Source organism: Halichoerus grypus, chromosome 4, assembly GCF_964656455.1.
Source record: "Halichoerus grypus chromosome 4, mHalGry1.hap1.1, whole genome shotgun sequence".
In the NCBI taxonomy this organism is placed as follows: Eukaryota; Metazoa; Chordata; class Mammalia; order Carnivora; family Phocidae; genus Halichoerus; species Halichoerus grypus.
The window spans coordinates 129,037,464-129,053,931 of record NC_135715.1 but is presented as its reverse complement, the minus strand read 5'-3'; the positions used below and the strand labels follow the sequence as shown (position 1 = coordinate 129,053,931).

Below are 16,468 nucleotides of genomic sequence, written 5' to 3'. Positions count from 1 at the left end.
ATATCCTAGGTAGAATTTTTATCTCTTGATTCTGTGCTTTTTCCTCCCACTTTTTCCTCCCCTCTCCATAATATGAATATGGTGACCTGAGCAGACTATTTAATGAAAAGGGCACTTTTTAGTTAATCATTTAATTATCTTTAAAAATTAATCTCTGTCAGATTTCATTTAATACAGTTAAATCAGCAATTTAGTAAACTAACACATTGCCAGCTACCACTGATAATAAATGATGAGCTGAAATATTTTGATAACTTCTCTTTTTAAATATGTATTTTAATTTTTTTAAGATTTTATTTTTAATCATCTCTATACCCGATATCGGGCTCGCACTCACAACCCTGAGATCAAGTGTTGCATGCTCAACTGACTGAGCCAGCCAGTGCCCCCATTTTGATGACTTGTTGGACATCATAAAATAGGTCTATTTTCTTTAATAGGAAAAATCATTTCTGTTAGACTTAACTTATAAAAGCTTTTACTAGTTAGCTGCAGTATTGAATGATTTAGCTGATCACACCATTTCAATCTGCTGTCCACATATACAAACACAATTTGAACTACAGTTATCGTTTTAGTTTAAATTTAAAACTTATTTGTTTTAAATTAATAAATATGAAAATCCATCCATCTTTTTAATACCTCAAAAAATCAAATCATTTTCAGTGCTTAGGGCGCCATACCATTCCTTGCCTTTATGCATACTAGATTTTCCCTGACAGTATGTTAAGATTTTGTGTTTGATTTTTCTTAACATTATCTCATGAGCATTTTATTTTACATAATTGTCATAAGGTCTTCATAACTATCATGAAAATAAACTGTATAAGTCACCATAACTTAAAGCATTTTCCTTCTCTGAGACATGTTATCTTTCCCTTCTCCACCTCCAACCCCCATTTTTTTTAACCCCCGTTTTTTGGTACTACCACTAACCACCAACATTTTCACTTATGTAGTTTTCCACTTGTTTTTGATGTTTCCCCCTTCAGGTAAATTATCTGAAGTACAGACTTATAGATATGAATATTATTATGGCTCTTATATTAACCCAGTGCTTTCTAAATTTCATTGCCATCAGTCACAAAGTATGTACCTATGATTTACACTGTGACTTTCACCAGCACTTAGGTATCAGTAGTTTTTATTGGAGAGAGGAGTGCTAATTTCATGGAGATGAAATTTCTGTGATTTCATACTAATGGAATATCATTAGGATTATTTTAATCTGAATTGTTATTATTATTGTTTAATGTTTTCAAATGTTCGTTAATCATACTTGCTATTGTGTGGAATGCCTTTGGGGGTTATCTAAAAAATTTACATGTGTTTTTTACTAAATTAAATATAATAGATAATGTATTTATTATAAGTATTTTGCAATGTGAGTTTTTTGTTGTTGTTGTTACTTCAAAGATCAGGTAATGATCCTACCAAATGTCTGATAAATAAGCAATATCCCCGTAATTTGATTTTTTTAAATTATCTATTTAATCCATCTGGAATGTATTTTGGCATATGTTGTGAGATGTGTATCTAAATTACTTCTTTTTCAAACTCTAACACCACAACCATTTATTAACTACTTCTTCCCTTTGCCATTGCTCTGTAATGCTCTATTCTTTTACATTAAACTCTTATATATAACATGTTGAGATTTTTCTATACTTTCCTAGATCTAGCAGAGTTTCAAAAAAGATAAGTTATATAATCTTCTATTATGATTTGAGATCTGGAATGGCTTTTCAACATTTATAGTTTCTTTTTTAAAATATACCTTTATTCTCATTAGCTTATTTTCCCAAATCGATTTTTATCATTCTATTGCCTTCTAAGAAAATGCCCTTGAGGATTTTATTGATATTATACTCATATGTATAAATTAATGTGGAAAGCTTTGATAACTTTATTTATCTTTATATCCAGAAACATAACTCATCTCTTTACTAATTCACCTAATTCTTTTACAATTCACAATAAACAACATTTTAAAGATATGTCCAATATTATACAATTAAGGGGAAGCATGAGGTAATGGAAAAAGTGAAGACTATGGAATGAGACACACACATACACATATGTACCTAGGCTCAAATTGTGTGTGATACTGGGCAAGATGCTTAGCCTCTGAGCCTCAGGTATTTCCTCTTAAATTGAAGGTAGTGGTACTTACAGAATTGATGCAAAGAGTAGGGATAATGTATATAAAGCTATTGGAGCATTTATGTACCCAAGAAATGTTAGCTATGATCATAATTTCCAATATAACATGTGCTTAGTAGTTAACATTTTACCAAGTTCTTTCATGTATATTATCTCACTTGTTCTGTTGATCTTCATGAAATTCCATCAGACGATCATGTTGTTGCTATTATCACTATTAATATTAAGACCAAATAGGTACAATGCATCTTCTTTTAAATCAAAAACAAAAGCTCATTTCATATCATCATGACATATGTAAATGTATTTGCAGATCCCCTACATTACACAATAACCTTGTCCCTGAATATTTTATGGTTTTTTATCTGCCATGATCATTGTAATTGCCCTTTCATTACATTTTCTATTAGTTTTGCCTGTTTAAGGCAATGCTTTTGATTTTAGTGTGTTTGTTTCATACTCAACAGTTTTATTGAGATTCTTATTACCCCCTTAAAACTATTGTTAATTCTTTTGGTTTTCTGGGTTGTCACATTTCCAAAGTAAATTCTATGTTATAGATCATATATTAATAAAATATAGCCACTTAATTGAAAAATGGAAAAACTAAGACTAGTTATCTACCGTGGTATCATGATATAGTAAAATCTTCCTGTTGGAAACATAAATATAAGATCTTTTAGCTATTACTAGTCAGTTTCTTTTAACTTATAGATTGTATTACTTTAAGAATTTTTCTCAGTCCTGCAATCTCCACAATACCTTTCATGACAGGAAGGGCTCACATTACAGTGTGGCAGAAAAAGGAATCATGAGAAGGCATACATCTCTTTTTTCATTTGTGGGCTTTACATATTATTCTTGAGGATGAAGGATAAAAGAATGGGTGGAAAGAAGAATAAACTGCATGCACTTGACCACTTGGGAGAGTTTTGCAGCTTTCTCATCTCTTCATGCTGGCAAGCTCTTTCTCATCATAACCTAGACCTTCTACTCCCAAATGCATCTATTTTCTCTGCCCCCCCCCGCTCCCCGTGCGCCCCCCCCCCCCCCCGAATATCATTTCAGCTATGGGAGGATACATTTTTGGGCCTGGACTTGTCTTTCCCTATCTACTCTCAGTAGGGTGCTTCCTTAAAATTAATAATAATAAAATACCATTGTTTTCATTGAGTCAGTTGATTAACACTATCAAATAATCCACTGCCAAAAGCAATCCAAATAGAAGAATCTACTGCTACCTCAAAGAGATTTCATTTTTACTTAATCATGTCTTGTTTTTAGTCAATTACAAAAACAAAACAAAACTAGTAATAAAGGTTTAAAAAAATGACCAAGATGACACAATTATTTTCACTGCAGAACCAGACAAGCAGCTTCAGGTATGGTTTCCGTACTCACGGGGAAAATGATTCGAGGTGGATGGATTGACACTGTCCCCACTGTCAGCACTTTCACTGCTGGAAACTTCATCATCTGATTCCCGCACAGAAGAGCAGGGTGAGGAGCCGTCAACTTCTTCAAACTTCCTCTTTAAAATTCCACTCATAGCTGCAGCGCTGTCACATGTACCTGTAAAAGGAACGAGAGCAACGAAGCATTGAAATATTTGACCGCTAGATGTGTAGCCAAGGTCTCCAGAGTCATTTTATGTGGTTTTATTAAACATGAGCTGAGCCCTTCCTTGGAAGGATCACTAAGCAGGTTTACTTTTTGTAATATTTTCAAATTAACAAAAATTAAATTAATACGAGCAATTGAAAATTTGGTTACCAAAATGTATCATTTTGTTAAAGCCACAGTTCATTTTAATGTAATATCTCTATTCCTTTTTTGTTGGCAAATTGAGAAAATCCACCTGAGTCATGAAGTTCTATAATGAAAAAAATGCCAACGTCACCCAGAGTCCTAAATGATTCCTGCCTTATACAAAATTCATGTGGAAGAAACACAGATAATTATGCAAAAACTTGAGAGTCGAGTTTTAAAATGCAAGAACCTAATTAGCTGAACACAACAAAGCCTATGAAATCAGTTCTAAATTTTAGGTAGTTTCCATTTCAATACTGCAATGAGATGAGATGTGTTCCCAGGACCCCTGGTTATTGAAGTCCTTGCCACGGTTTCAGAAACTTCTAAGGCTATTTACCTGAGAGACAGCGCTGAGTGGGAAGGGGGAAGGGTGGGAGTGGTTTCTCCTAAATGCTTTCTCTAGGATGAATGGGCTTTTCTCTCTCCTTGGGCTGCCCTTTCTCCACCTTTCCCATTTACCTTGACGTCTGCACAGTCAGCTAAAGAGCATAAACTTTCCTTGCAGTGTAAGGATATTTCGGGGAATAACCTATATATAAATTAGCTTAGATATATATGTACATGGTCTTACATTGCTAAATTAGGTTAACTTCGCTGTAAGTATTACTAAGTTGATTCCATGTATCCCATCTTCCATCTTATTTATGTCAGCTGATTTTAACTCTCATTTGAGTTTGTAAAACCATTCTCTCCTTTTCTTGCCAGAGTGTAGCCATCAGTCCTGTTGATCGAGAGGAGGCAAGACTTAAAAACTATTCTCGATACTGCCCTCAGACATGTCTGAAATCACCCCTTCTCTGTGCAGATCACACAGCAAGCAGCCTGTCCAGGTCCCTTCAGCTGAGCCAGCTCTCCAAGGTCTAATTCTGTAGTTTTTTAAGTGGGCTACTTGGATTAGCAGCATCAGCATCACCTGGGAGGGAAATTGTGAGAAACGCAAATTCTCGTGCCCCGCTTCAGGTCTCCTGGATCGGAAACTCCCAGGAGGCAGTGCCTAGCACTCTGCATACTCAAATTGGAGGACCACTTGTCTGATTTCTAGTCTTCTCTCCAGCAGCTCCCTTCCTAGGTTCTTCCTTCCTTGGGGGTGTCCCCATACCAGCCCTAGAGTGACATAACCCAGTCTCAAAACCTAATCAAAATCTCTTCTTTCACTATCTCCTGTGTGATTTCTAGTAAAATTAAGTATAGTATTAGATGTCTCATAAGTATTTATCATTTATCTCAATTTACTCATCTAACTACATGTTGAGTAATTGGTATGTATATATGCTTGACTCCTTGGGTGGAGTAGGTGATAGAAAAGGGAATAGAACAGGTTACCTGTCCTCGAGGAGCAAACATCCACTATGCTGGCTCCATCCAACTGAGAATACTCCTACTGCCTTGTTTTACCAATCCATGTCTTTTGCATGACTTATATTAACAATGGAGATAACTGATAGCCCTAAGAAGATATTGCACTGTCCACTCTCTGAGAATAAAATCTCTATTCTGACTCTGATTTTACCACTATTCAAATTAGCATATTATTTTCTCTATCTTAAAGAGTGTGAAATGCATAAAATGTTCATGCATATCTGAGCAGGGCAAGAGAAAAAAAAGATATTTTAAATAAAGTTCTTGAAATAAAAGTAGGACAGGATATAAATTTTAAAATGGTTCACTTCAAACAAGATGCAAAGTAATTCATGAGGGAGAGACTCCAAGACAAAAAGTAATACAAGATGGGAACCCATGTTTAAAAAGTACATTTTTATAATAAGGTATTGCAATGGGAACAGTTAAAAACCATATCCTTAAGTTCCATTTCCCCATCCCAGCTTCCTTAGGAAAGGCAGATGTCTCAAGAACCAAGGACATTCAATTGGACTGCAGGGAACCATGTTCCAATATGGTAAAAAGTGGTACTAGGTACTCTTCTCTTCAGAAATGAGAGGGGAAATTTTTGGAGGGATGGTAAGGAAATTGAAAAGTCTCTTTCTTTTTGCTGTTATATTTGGGACTGGCAAGCAAAGGAGTTGAAGGTTAGATACAATTTCTGCCTACATCTTTGAGATTGAAAGAGCCTGAGCTAGACACAGTTCGAAGGAAAGAAGAAACGTTTGACCACTTAGTTTGGGATTAGTATGTAAGCTGGAAATTAAAATTTCAAATAATTACAAAGGGGCATAACCTTAACATATACCCATGATGCTGGTTAAGTGCTGAACTTAACCAATATTGTTAAGTGCAGCAAGCAAGTATAACACTTATTTAGTTGCATTGCCTTTAAAAAATACTACATGAGTGTAACAAGATGTCACAACAAATTAGGAGGGTGAAATGACCCACTGCTTATAAGAATGTAACCCCTCATCTAAACCCAACGGTGGGGTGGTAAAAAGAGCATGTGGTTTTCTCCTACATCATCTACACTATCTCACTAGGGAGGAAAAGGATATGAGAATTTAGGGAAAGGCCCTATTGATAAAGGAGTTGTATATTCCTGGTTTGCTTGTATCCTGTACTGGTTCTCTCAGAATTCGAGGATGACAATACATGGCTAGTTAGCTACAGATGCAAGTGAGTAGAATGAATGCCTGTCTTATGGCTGCCACGGCTCCTTAAATATCCACTTATCATATTTTTGTTCCTAAAGATGAGGCATAATTAAACTTCATGGATATGAAGCCAATGAAAAAGTGGTCAACATTTCAAATTGGCTTTATATAGCATCAAAGCCCAAAGAACAGAAGATAAATCTGGACAGGCATTAATTTGTTCTAAATATGAGAAGCTGAAAGTCTAAGCCTCAATAACAGCCATTTTAACACAGCTACTGTTTTCCAATTCATGAAACATATGCTAGTCAAGAGCATCACCATTTCTCATTTGGACTAGGACAAGAGCTTCCCAATTATTCTCTCCCATCCACTACTGTTTGCTTTCAATGTGTTTTCCAGGTTGCAGGCAGAATGATAAATCTAAAATGCAAATCTGATCATGTCAGTCTATAGCTTAAAACTCTTAAGTGGCTTTGGATTGTCTTAGGATGAGTCCAAAATCCTCAAAATGGCTTATAAAGTCCTTAACAATCTACTTTGGCTAACCTCTTCATTTTCATTTTGAGCCACTGCCTTGTTGTCAACTATTTTAGCTCTAATAATCTTTCAGTTTCTCCAACCCGCCATTTCTCTCTGGCCTCCCGGACTTTTGATATACCATTCCTTCCAATCTCCTTTCTAATTTGTTTTCCCATAGCACTTACCATCTTCTAAATCCATGTTATTTATTTATATATTTCGATGTTTACTGCTTACCGTGTTCATCCCCTGCTAAGACAAGGGCAGGGATCTTTGTCTTCTTTACTGATGTACCAACAGTCTAGAATAGTGCCTTATAGATTATAGGTGCTTAATAAATGTCTGTTGATGAATGAATAAAAAAACCCTTCCATTTCTATACTTTAACTACTTTATCAGTGTCTGTTTTCTCTGCTAGTCTGAAAGCTCCATGAAACAATCATGTTCATCTCATTCACCACTCTGTCCCTCCTGACTAACAAAATATCTGGCATTTTTGATTGAATGAGAATCAAAATGAAAGATGAAACTGACCTCAAAACGTCATACAATTTTTTTTTTTTTTTTTTTTGCTTGCAAGCAACCCAAAAGCAAATTCTAGCTAACTTAAGCACACAGACATCTGTTGGAAAAATACTGAACTAGTTCATGCAATCTAAGATCGAGCTGAAATCCAAAATTAAAGGAATGCAGGAATAAGGACATCTTCTAGGATTATGACTGTAGAAATTCCTTGATCTTTTCTCTAGAGCACCACCGTTACCAGGTTTAAGCCCAGGAACTTCTCTCTATGTCTCACAGTTCAAGTTTAATGTTCCAAGGAGTAAGTAACAGTTTAGCCCATCTTGGGTCAGAGGTCAGCCCTTTGATCACTCAACTGCATGGCCAGAAGGCAAAGAGCCACTCAATTAGGTACTACTCCAGAGAATCTCACTCAGAGGCCTCAATAAGTTCAACTGCATTTCAAAGCCAGTGTTTTCTCCTTGTCTAACACTGATTTATCTTATTTTTTCATTTATTAATATAGTCTATAAATTCACCACTTGGACAGCTTCCCCTCTCCCTGCACCCTCATACCCTTTCTATTGCCAAGTTTAATTAATAACCACTTTGTTATAAAACTCTAATAAGCATCTTGTGGTCTTGGATATCCACTATTCTTGACTAACATATACTATTGCTCTCAAATTTTTATTAGATGTAACCATTGCTCAGAAGCCTCTGGGCACATTTAATGAAAAAGTAGTAAAGCAGTATAAATGTTTTCAAATCTCTCCACACACACACAAAAAAATGTCGATGAACTACACTAGATGTTTTATGGTTATAAGTGCAATTCTTTTGTTTAATGTATTTCTGGAAAAAATATCAGAAGCCAGAAGGATGCAGACTGAAGTAAGTGGGAGAGCTTCGTTAAGAATGCCAAATCAAGAAGCTGGATAGAAATGTACATTTTAATGCATTTGGAAGAATGACTGAAGCTAACTTTGGATATTTGTTGGAATCTTGTTCATATCACTCTCTTCTGACAGCGTAAAAATTTCATAGCTTTCATAGGTAGCTCATTGAGTTCTTACTATCCCACTTATATTCATCTAATATTTAATCCTGTTTTCTCCTTTCATTCTGTCCTGATGTCATAATGCTTTGCTATGTATCATAAGGAAATGACCACAGAAAATATGCCTTAAGAATATCACCGGTCCCCAAATTCTGAGGAGTGAGTGATCTGATTTGCAGAACCACTTCAGGGTTGCCAGGTTTAGCAAATAAAAATATAGGACACCCAGTTACATTTGAATTTTAGATAAAAAAATAAATCACCTTCAAGATATATCTGTACCTATTATTTGTTGTTTATCTGAAATTCAAATGTAACTGGGCATCCTGCATTTCTGCTGACAACCCTAAGGGGTGCTCATGGCTCTTGAGGAGAAAGAATGACTATGAAATGAACAAAAACATCTAAATAAGAAATGCCACCCACCAACTGGAGCTATCATACATGAGTATTTTTGCCCTTTACCAATCAGATGAAACTCAGTAAGTAAAACTTGAAAGGTCATTAGGGTGAATAATGAGTTTATCAAACAATTGAACAAAAAAAAGGTGAGGAGGTGGGTAGTGGTTAATAGGTTAAGGGCAGGTCTGGCCTATCACTGGTACAGGAAGAAATGAATTTAAAAGGAAGTAATTTTGGCATGGCAAGAATTTCCTTCTATGAGAATGAGGAGGTCTTTTTAGTGAGATGCTGTCTCTTCCCTGGCCTGGTGAAAAAAAGAAAAAGAAAAGAGTGGTGAGCTGTGAGTTCCCAGTTCATCTGACCTGGTAGGTCCTTATTCCATGGAGGATGCTGAGACCAGAAGCCTTACATGGTACTCTCTTAGGAAAAAAGAGAGTTCACTTTTGAACCCTCTGTTCACTTTTTCCTGGGAGCCTGGGTTTATCCTCTGCATTGCTTCCTTGCTAGTTTTGTAGTTACCCCAAGTGAGGCTCATCTTTAACTGCAAGGGTCATTCACAAGGACACTTGGTGTCTTGGTGATGTGGCATACATCAAGGGGCATGTTACCTTGCATTACAACACAACAGGGAGGACATTTCTTCATGATTTATCAAAGAACAAAATCATTTATTTTATGATCTCATCAAATTCTTCCAATAAGCACAAAAAGCTAAGAAACTATGATAAAATTCTACTCCAATGACTTTGATAAGGTGAGGCTGCTGGCTTCAATCAACGATGGGCCTGGGACCTAGGAAGCACCAGTGTGAGGATTAAGTTGCATAGAAAAAGAAGCTTACTTTTTTTTATTTTCTTTCAGAATGGAAAGCAGTTTTGATGTTTCTTCTGGTTGCTTCACCAAATTAATGATGAGCTGAGCAGCATTGCAAACAGGTTGACAAAAATACTGGTGTGTGGCTCATCTGTGATAGCAGGTGGGAAAAGCCTAGCTGGCAAAAGCGAGATTATTCACAATGTCACACTTCATCAGCCAGATTGTTACTGGGCCAGATAGAAGATGAAGAGGACAGTTGCTCAATTAATGGTGTATAGGTTTTATTCCAATATTTAAGAAATCAGAGATTAGCTAAGAAAAATCATACTCTGTTATTTTGAATTCTTTGGTGGGATATCTTTAGTTATCTAGATGTGTTCCTAACTATCAGGATACAATTTTAATCAAGTTAGTTTGTATCAAATCCTTTTCATCCCCGATTTTTTAATTAATTTATTTTTTTAAAGGTTTTTATTTATTTATTTATTTGTCAGAGAGAGAGAGCACAAGCAGGGGGAGCAGCAGACAGAGGGAGAAGCAGGCTTCCCGCTGAGCAGGGAGCCCGATGTGGGATTCGATCCCAGGACCCCGGGATCATGACCTGAGCCGAAGGCAGACGCTTAACCGACTGAGCCACCCAGGTGTCCCTCATCCCCGATTTTTTTAAGCCATGAGTTTGAGTAATCTGTAATCTGTGATGTTCGCCCTAAACACTGACATTACTACTGCCCTGACACTATTCTGTTAATCAAACACCAATTATGGACTAAAGTTTCTGCTGAATAAGAAAATCATTATTTTAAAAAGTTGGCATCAGATGTTATGCCTTGAACACATCACTCCACACATTCTCAGAACTATGCATTTCTCTTATTAAAAAAAAAAAAAAAGAGGGGATATCATCTTCCACAATACTAGGACCATTTCTGCTTTAACCCATTTGGCAAGAAATGAACATATCTGCCGCCAAGAGAATAGGGATTTGGCAACGATTTCACAAGGTAAAATCCTGCAAGGTGTTTCCATGGGGCACCACCAATGTGAAAAATGCTGCTGGTGGCTTGCCAATCTGGGAAGCGCAAGTTGGCCAAATACACCTCTCTTGCCCAGGTACCGGCTTAAGCCAAGAACCCTGGGGGCACTCCTGCCTAATGAATATTTTTGTTGGAGAAATGATTGCAGGGTTCCCCAATTATGTATGAATTTCTTGTGCCAGAGTTGCCTGTGACCTTGAGTTAAAGGTCTGAGTTATTTTATGTGCTTTGGATCTCAAAATGTTTGCAGCTTGCTGATTTGTAGCTTGCGAATTTGATGAAAGAAATGAATGCTTTCCCCAGAAAAAAAGTGCACATAAGCACAAATGCATGCCATCTATCCATGGACTCCGTGGTTAAGGACCTCTCCTCTGGTGATTTATAACATCTCTCCAGTTTTGGTGGTTATCCTGAACCTGGAGAAATGATTCATTGTGAACACATTAGTTCAAGGTATCAAAGAAGTTTGAGAATCTGTTGCGTCCTATCGCTTTTACCACCAGGGTCATCCACTTCCGAAGGCAGCGGTCGGTCCTTCCAGGTCTCTGCCATCTGTGCTAAGGGGTCTACTGAATCTCAAGGGGACATTCCATACCAATTTTAGGGGTTCTTTTCTTCACTGTTCTCTTGGCTGCCACCTGCTACTCTAAAACTACTCCAAACTGACTTCCTCTGGAACTTTGTGGCTTGGTGAATGGTTCTAGGTTGCATTACAATTTCCCCCAAACATCATCTGTCTTTCCTAAAAGGTGGATTGCCTTGTTTCATTTATAATACCAGTTAGCTTTTAGTGAACACCTACTATGGCTAGACTCTTTGTACCTATTCTCTCTGTGCAATTGTTCTCCCAATCCTGCAAGGTAATTTTAACAAAGGAAACTGAGATTTCAGAAATCTAGATCACTTTCCCAAGAGATCTGATCCAAACTTTCTCTGAAAAGTATTCCATGACCAGCACTACACTGTAGGTTAAGTGACTTCTCTGCATTCACAGCACATGGTACTTATCAAACTGTATCATAATTGCTAGCTTACCTGCCATTTTCTCACACTTGACTGTAAGGTTCCTCAGGGACTGAATATGTACACCACTGCTTGCTCAGTAAATGAATGGTCATCAATTTGGAGTCTAATCCTGGATCAGCTACTAACAAGTGGCCTAATTTTAAGTAAGAGGATTACCTCCTTGGGTCTCAATTTCCACTTCTGTTAAAATAAGGGACAGACATAACTGGTAAGAATAGGCTCTGATGCAACGCATTTCCCACTACCCGGCAGTAAATGATAAGAGCCATGGCCTCCATCAAAGGTGGGTGCCTCTTAGTTGTCCATACCCACTTCCCTTACTGTATGCAAATGCCAAGGGCTAAATTGACTTATGCTTTGCTGATAAAGACCTTGCTGATGAAAGGTTCCTCCACCATTACTAATGGAAAAAGTGTTCTTTATGACTCTCTCTGGCTGGGGGAACCCCAAGAAGCTTTCCGCATTACCTGCCATTAAGATTAGTACCAATATAAGAAAGACAGAACTTTGTTTTTAATGCCTCTTAACCCTAAACATTGATCACTAGTTGGTATTTGGCAAGATGGCATCCTGGAATACATGTGAACTAGAAGCCCAAGTCCTTCCCTAAAGTTAACTTCCAGGTTAAATCTGTTACGTAGCAAGAGCAGAGAAAACTAACCAAGAACATGATTAGGCTTTTAAAACTGTTGAAAATTGATCAAGTGTCCATTGTAAGCCTATTTTTCCTACTCTAAGAAAAGTGCCAATGAAAAATTTATTTTATGTGCTTGCTATTAAGACTAAAGAACAGTACTTAGCCTAATTCCTTGGATGAATAGCAAGACTTACTGCATTAAGGGGGAAAAAAAGACCTCACATACGTAGAAGAATTTAGAATTATTACAGCAACACTGAAAGACAACATTTTTTTTTTTCTCCCTAGCACTTAAGAAGTTTCTCTTCAGTCTTTTAGAAAGCTTCTGATTAAATAATAAAGTAGACTAGCCAGTGTAGATCAAAGGGTATTTAAGGGATATGATATCCTTTTACTTCAGAAGAATCATCAGAATAGTCCAAAGGGAAAAGAACCTTGAAAACATTTTCCTCATAAAGTACTCTAAAGTGGACATCAGGGTAATATATGGCCACGCTTTAAGACCATAACCATCCAAGCACTGTGATCCTGCCAAAGACACTGTGCAAAAAATAAAGGAGATTTAAAAAATTGGAATAAGTAGAAAAAAGTACTTTGGGCATTCTTTAAAATGAATCACCACCGGGGGGTGGGAGGGATGGGGTGGCTGGGTGATAGACATTGGGGAGGGTATGTGCTATGGTGAGCGCTGTGAATTGTGTAAGACTGTTGAATCACAGACCTGTACCTCTGAAACAAATAATACATTATATGTTTAAAAAAAAAAAAAGAAGAAGATAGCAGGAAAGGAAAAATGAAGGGGGGGAAATCGGAGGGGGAGACGAACCACGAGAGACTATGGAGTCTGAGAAACAAACTGAGGGTTCTAGAGTGGAGGGGGGGTGGAGGTATGGGCTAGCCTGGTGATGGGTATTAAAGAGGGCACACACTGAATGGAGCACTGGGTGTTATACACAAACAATGAATCATGGAACACTACATCAAAAACTAATGATGTAATGGATGGTGATTAACATAACATTAAAAAAAAAAAGAACAATGAACTTACAAAAAAAAAAAAAAATGAATCACCACCTTAGGCAAGATCTAGATTTTTACTACCTAAGGCATAGAACAAGTTTTCAACCTGCGGCTAACATTGCATTAAAGAGCAATTAGTAAAAATAATATAGAGTGTAAGATTAAATACCTGGGTTTTGAAGTCTCAGTGAAGGTTTGACTGGCACAGATTAAAACTGGTTCACAACAGAAGTCACATCAAATTCATACAATCTCCCAGAAGGTGGAAACTCACTATTTAGAGAAGTTCCACCATTCAAACAAGTTTTACAAAAGCAGAGAGTCATGATCCTCCTCCCCACCAATTTACCCAACATTTGTTATTCATGTATATTTATCAAAAAGCCCTTCCAGGAATGCTACTAAATTTCTTTTGAAAAACTTTATGATAACATCAATTGATACAATATATCTAAACATCCTTCTGATCTAGAGGAACTTTAAAACAGTAAACCCGTGACACAGAGATTGTTTCATGATTCAGAGAAATTAGCCCTTTTAACTCATTCGTTAGAATCAGACTCTTTATGCTGCATTACAGCTTGGATCAGCAGCTATTTCTTGGGCATCTACTATGTGCCAGGAGCTCTCTATAATTGAGAAGTTCATAGTCTGTGGATGAGACAGGAACTCTGGATGGAGCAGAGATGAATGACTAACACCTTAGTTGTAGTCAACATGGAAATGGAAAAAAAGTAGAGCAAAGGCACATTGATGAGGATTTTTAAAGCAATAAAAGATATAAAGTGAGAGCTCATGAAAGTACATATTGCCACAACGTATGTGAGGATTTTTGTGGAGATTGTGCTTCCACTTGGCAAGATTCAAGGTTCCTCTGAAGCTTGAACTTTGATGACTGTGGTACTGCCCTTCTCTACTCGCCGCATCTGAATAGAAGATGGTACTAGGGAGGTATGACCTCCAGTAAACTGCTCATGAGTTTCTATTTTTGGAAAGCAGGTCTCTTCCTCTTCTGCTGAAATCTAAGATGTTTCATCAAAAGTCTCTGTAACTACAGGCTTAAGCTGAACTTGCCTTATCAGCACCAGGGAATCAACTCCTATGGGTTGAAAAATATTAGCTCTCCTTTACAAGGTTCTTATTATGTGCTAGGCATGCATCATGCCATTTCATGTTCATAAAAACCATAAAGATGATGTACCCCACTGCGCAGATGAAGATGAGGCTTACAGATCCAAGTATCATGTCCAAGGCCACATGGATTCTAAGCAGCAGACCATGTCTTGGAAGTGACACAGGGTTGGAATTTAAATCTTAGCTCCTAACCTATTCAGCTTCTTCACACTCTTCTTCATACTTTGAACTCACATATCCAAGAAACTACATAGTGAAGGCATTTACCTATCAAGAAAACAACACAATATTTTCCTGGTTGTTTGGTTGTTCGTGAATTGCCCTAAATTTATAAGGCACTATTGTATTAAACAAGATTACCCAGGTTTGTTGAGGTCTAGTTCTCAGGCTCTTTAAAATGCTAACAGGTAAAAGAAGACCAGAATAGAAAGCTCCCCCTCCCTCCAATACTTTGGACTAGCTTTCATTCTTACAGAGTATCTTTTGACACTAAGTTCATGGAACCAACATTCCTTCACATCTTCAAAGCTCTTCACAGTGTATGAGACCACCTATTGACCTAATGGAAATGGGAAGGATGACAGTAACTCCAAAGTGTCTGAGAACAGTTAACATTCAAAAAAAACTTGCCCACATGCACCAAAAGATGTACCATGTAAAATACAAAGCCGCTTGTCATCAACAGCTGTGACCACTTTAGAATGAACCAATGCATTTCGTGCTAAAGCGACACTGTTGGTCAAGAAACCAGTTTCTGGCAGAGCGCTATTTGTAGTTACCTTTGCTTTCTCTGAAAGACTGCAGATAATAAGATATAAACACTAACACCTTGTGAATGCACTTTAACTTCCATCTAGCTATAGCTTTACTCAGCATGACTATAGATAAAGATGGCAGTAAACAATTACTGGAGCTTAATGAACATTAAAAAGAAAAAAGTACCGAGGCCTCCCCTCTACTTGTGAATTTTGAAATCATTGTTTATTTTCAGGGATACCATTTAATTTAATCGTATGATTCTTTCTGCACTCAGTTTATTTCCCTTCTTAAATCTCAACCTCATGTTTTTCTTTGTTATTGTCAGAACCTGGCGAGTTGTTTTGAATAGAACAGTTTTCCCCCTCCTGTAGGATGATGTTACTGCATAAGAATGCTGCAGTGTTCTTTATAATAAACTTGTGAACTAAGAACCCTGGCCTGCTAGCATGGCATTAGCTACCTTGTATATCTTAACACATACCCTGTATTAGTGAATTTTCAAAGAAATGAAGATTGATGGCTCAGCTGTCTTACTTTTTTTGTATGTGATTAGGGAAAATGCACACCCCCCCCCACACATGCACACGACTAAATACATTTCTGCATCAATATGTGGATTCATAAACTTGTATGGAGATAAAAGATTATTCAAACAACAACTCTTCCTAACTAGCATGGGAGTAGGAGGTAGTGAATCTCAGAGCCCCAGGATTTGAGAATGAAATAGACCACAACCTCCAAAGTTGGTAAGAATAGGTATATGGCACCAATGTTTAGTCAAATGCCACACACACACACAAAAATTGGTCTGTGTGTTTTCTTTGGTATACCTGTTAGAAATTCCTCATTTCCCTATTAAACAAAGCAGTTTCAAGTTCCTATTGATGGTGTAATATGCCAGATTCTCATTGTAGTAACAAGAACTGGAGTTCAAATAACGGTTTTCAATACCCTGAATGTAAGAAAAACTAAGATAAATTTTATTTTTTATGTCCCTGTGTTTACAATACTGTGTATGTGCACGTACCAGAAGTTCAGT

The 16,468-nt window shown here is 37.1% G+C and overlaps 1 protein-coding gene across 5 annotated transcripts in view; it reads right to left on the bottom strand.

The window, feature by feature from the left end:
• The window catches only part of CSRNP3 (cysteine and serine rich nuclear protein 3), a 198,369-nt gene that overhangs the window by 72,757 nt on the left and 109,144 nt on the right, over window positions 1-16,468 (bottom strand). For all 5 annotated transcript variants that reach the window (XM_036090418.2, XM_036090417.2, XM_036090419.2 and 2 more), the window contains one exon: window positions 3,565-3,735. In XM_036090418.2, the coding sequence (XP_035946311.1) occupies window positions 3,565-3,735 (171 nt within the window). The remainder of the gene's footprint in view (window positions 1-3,564; window positions 3,736-16,468) is intronic.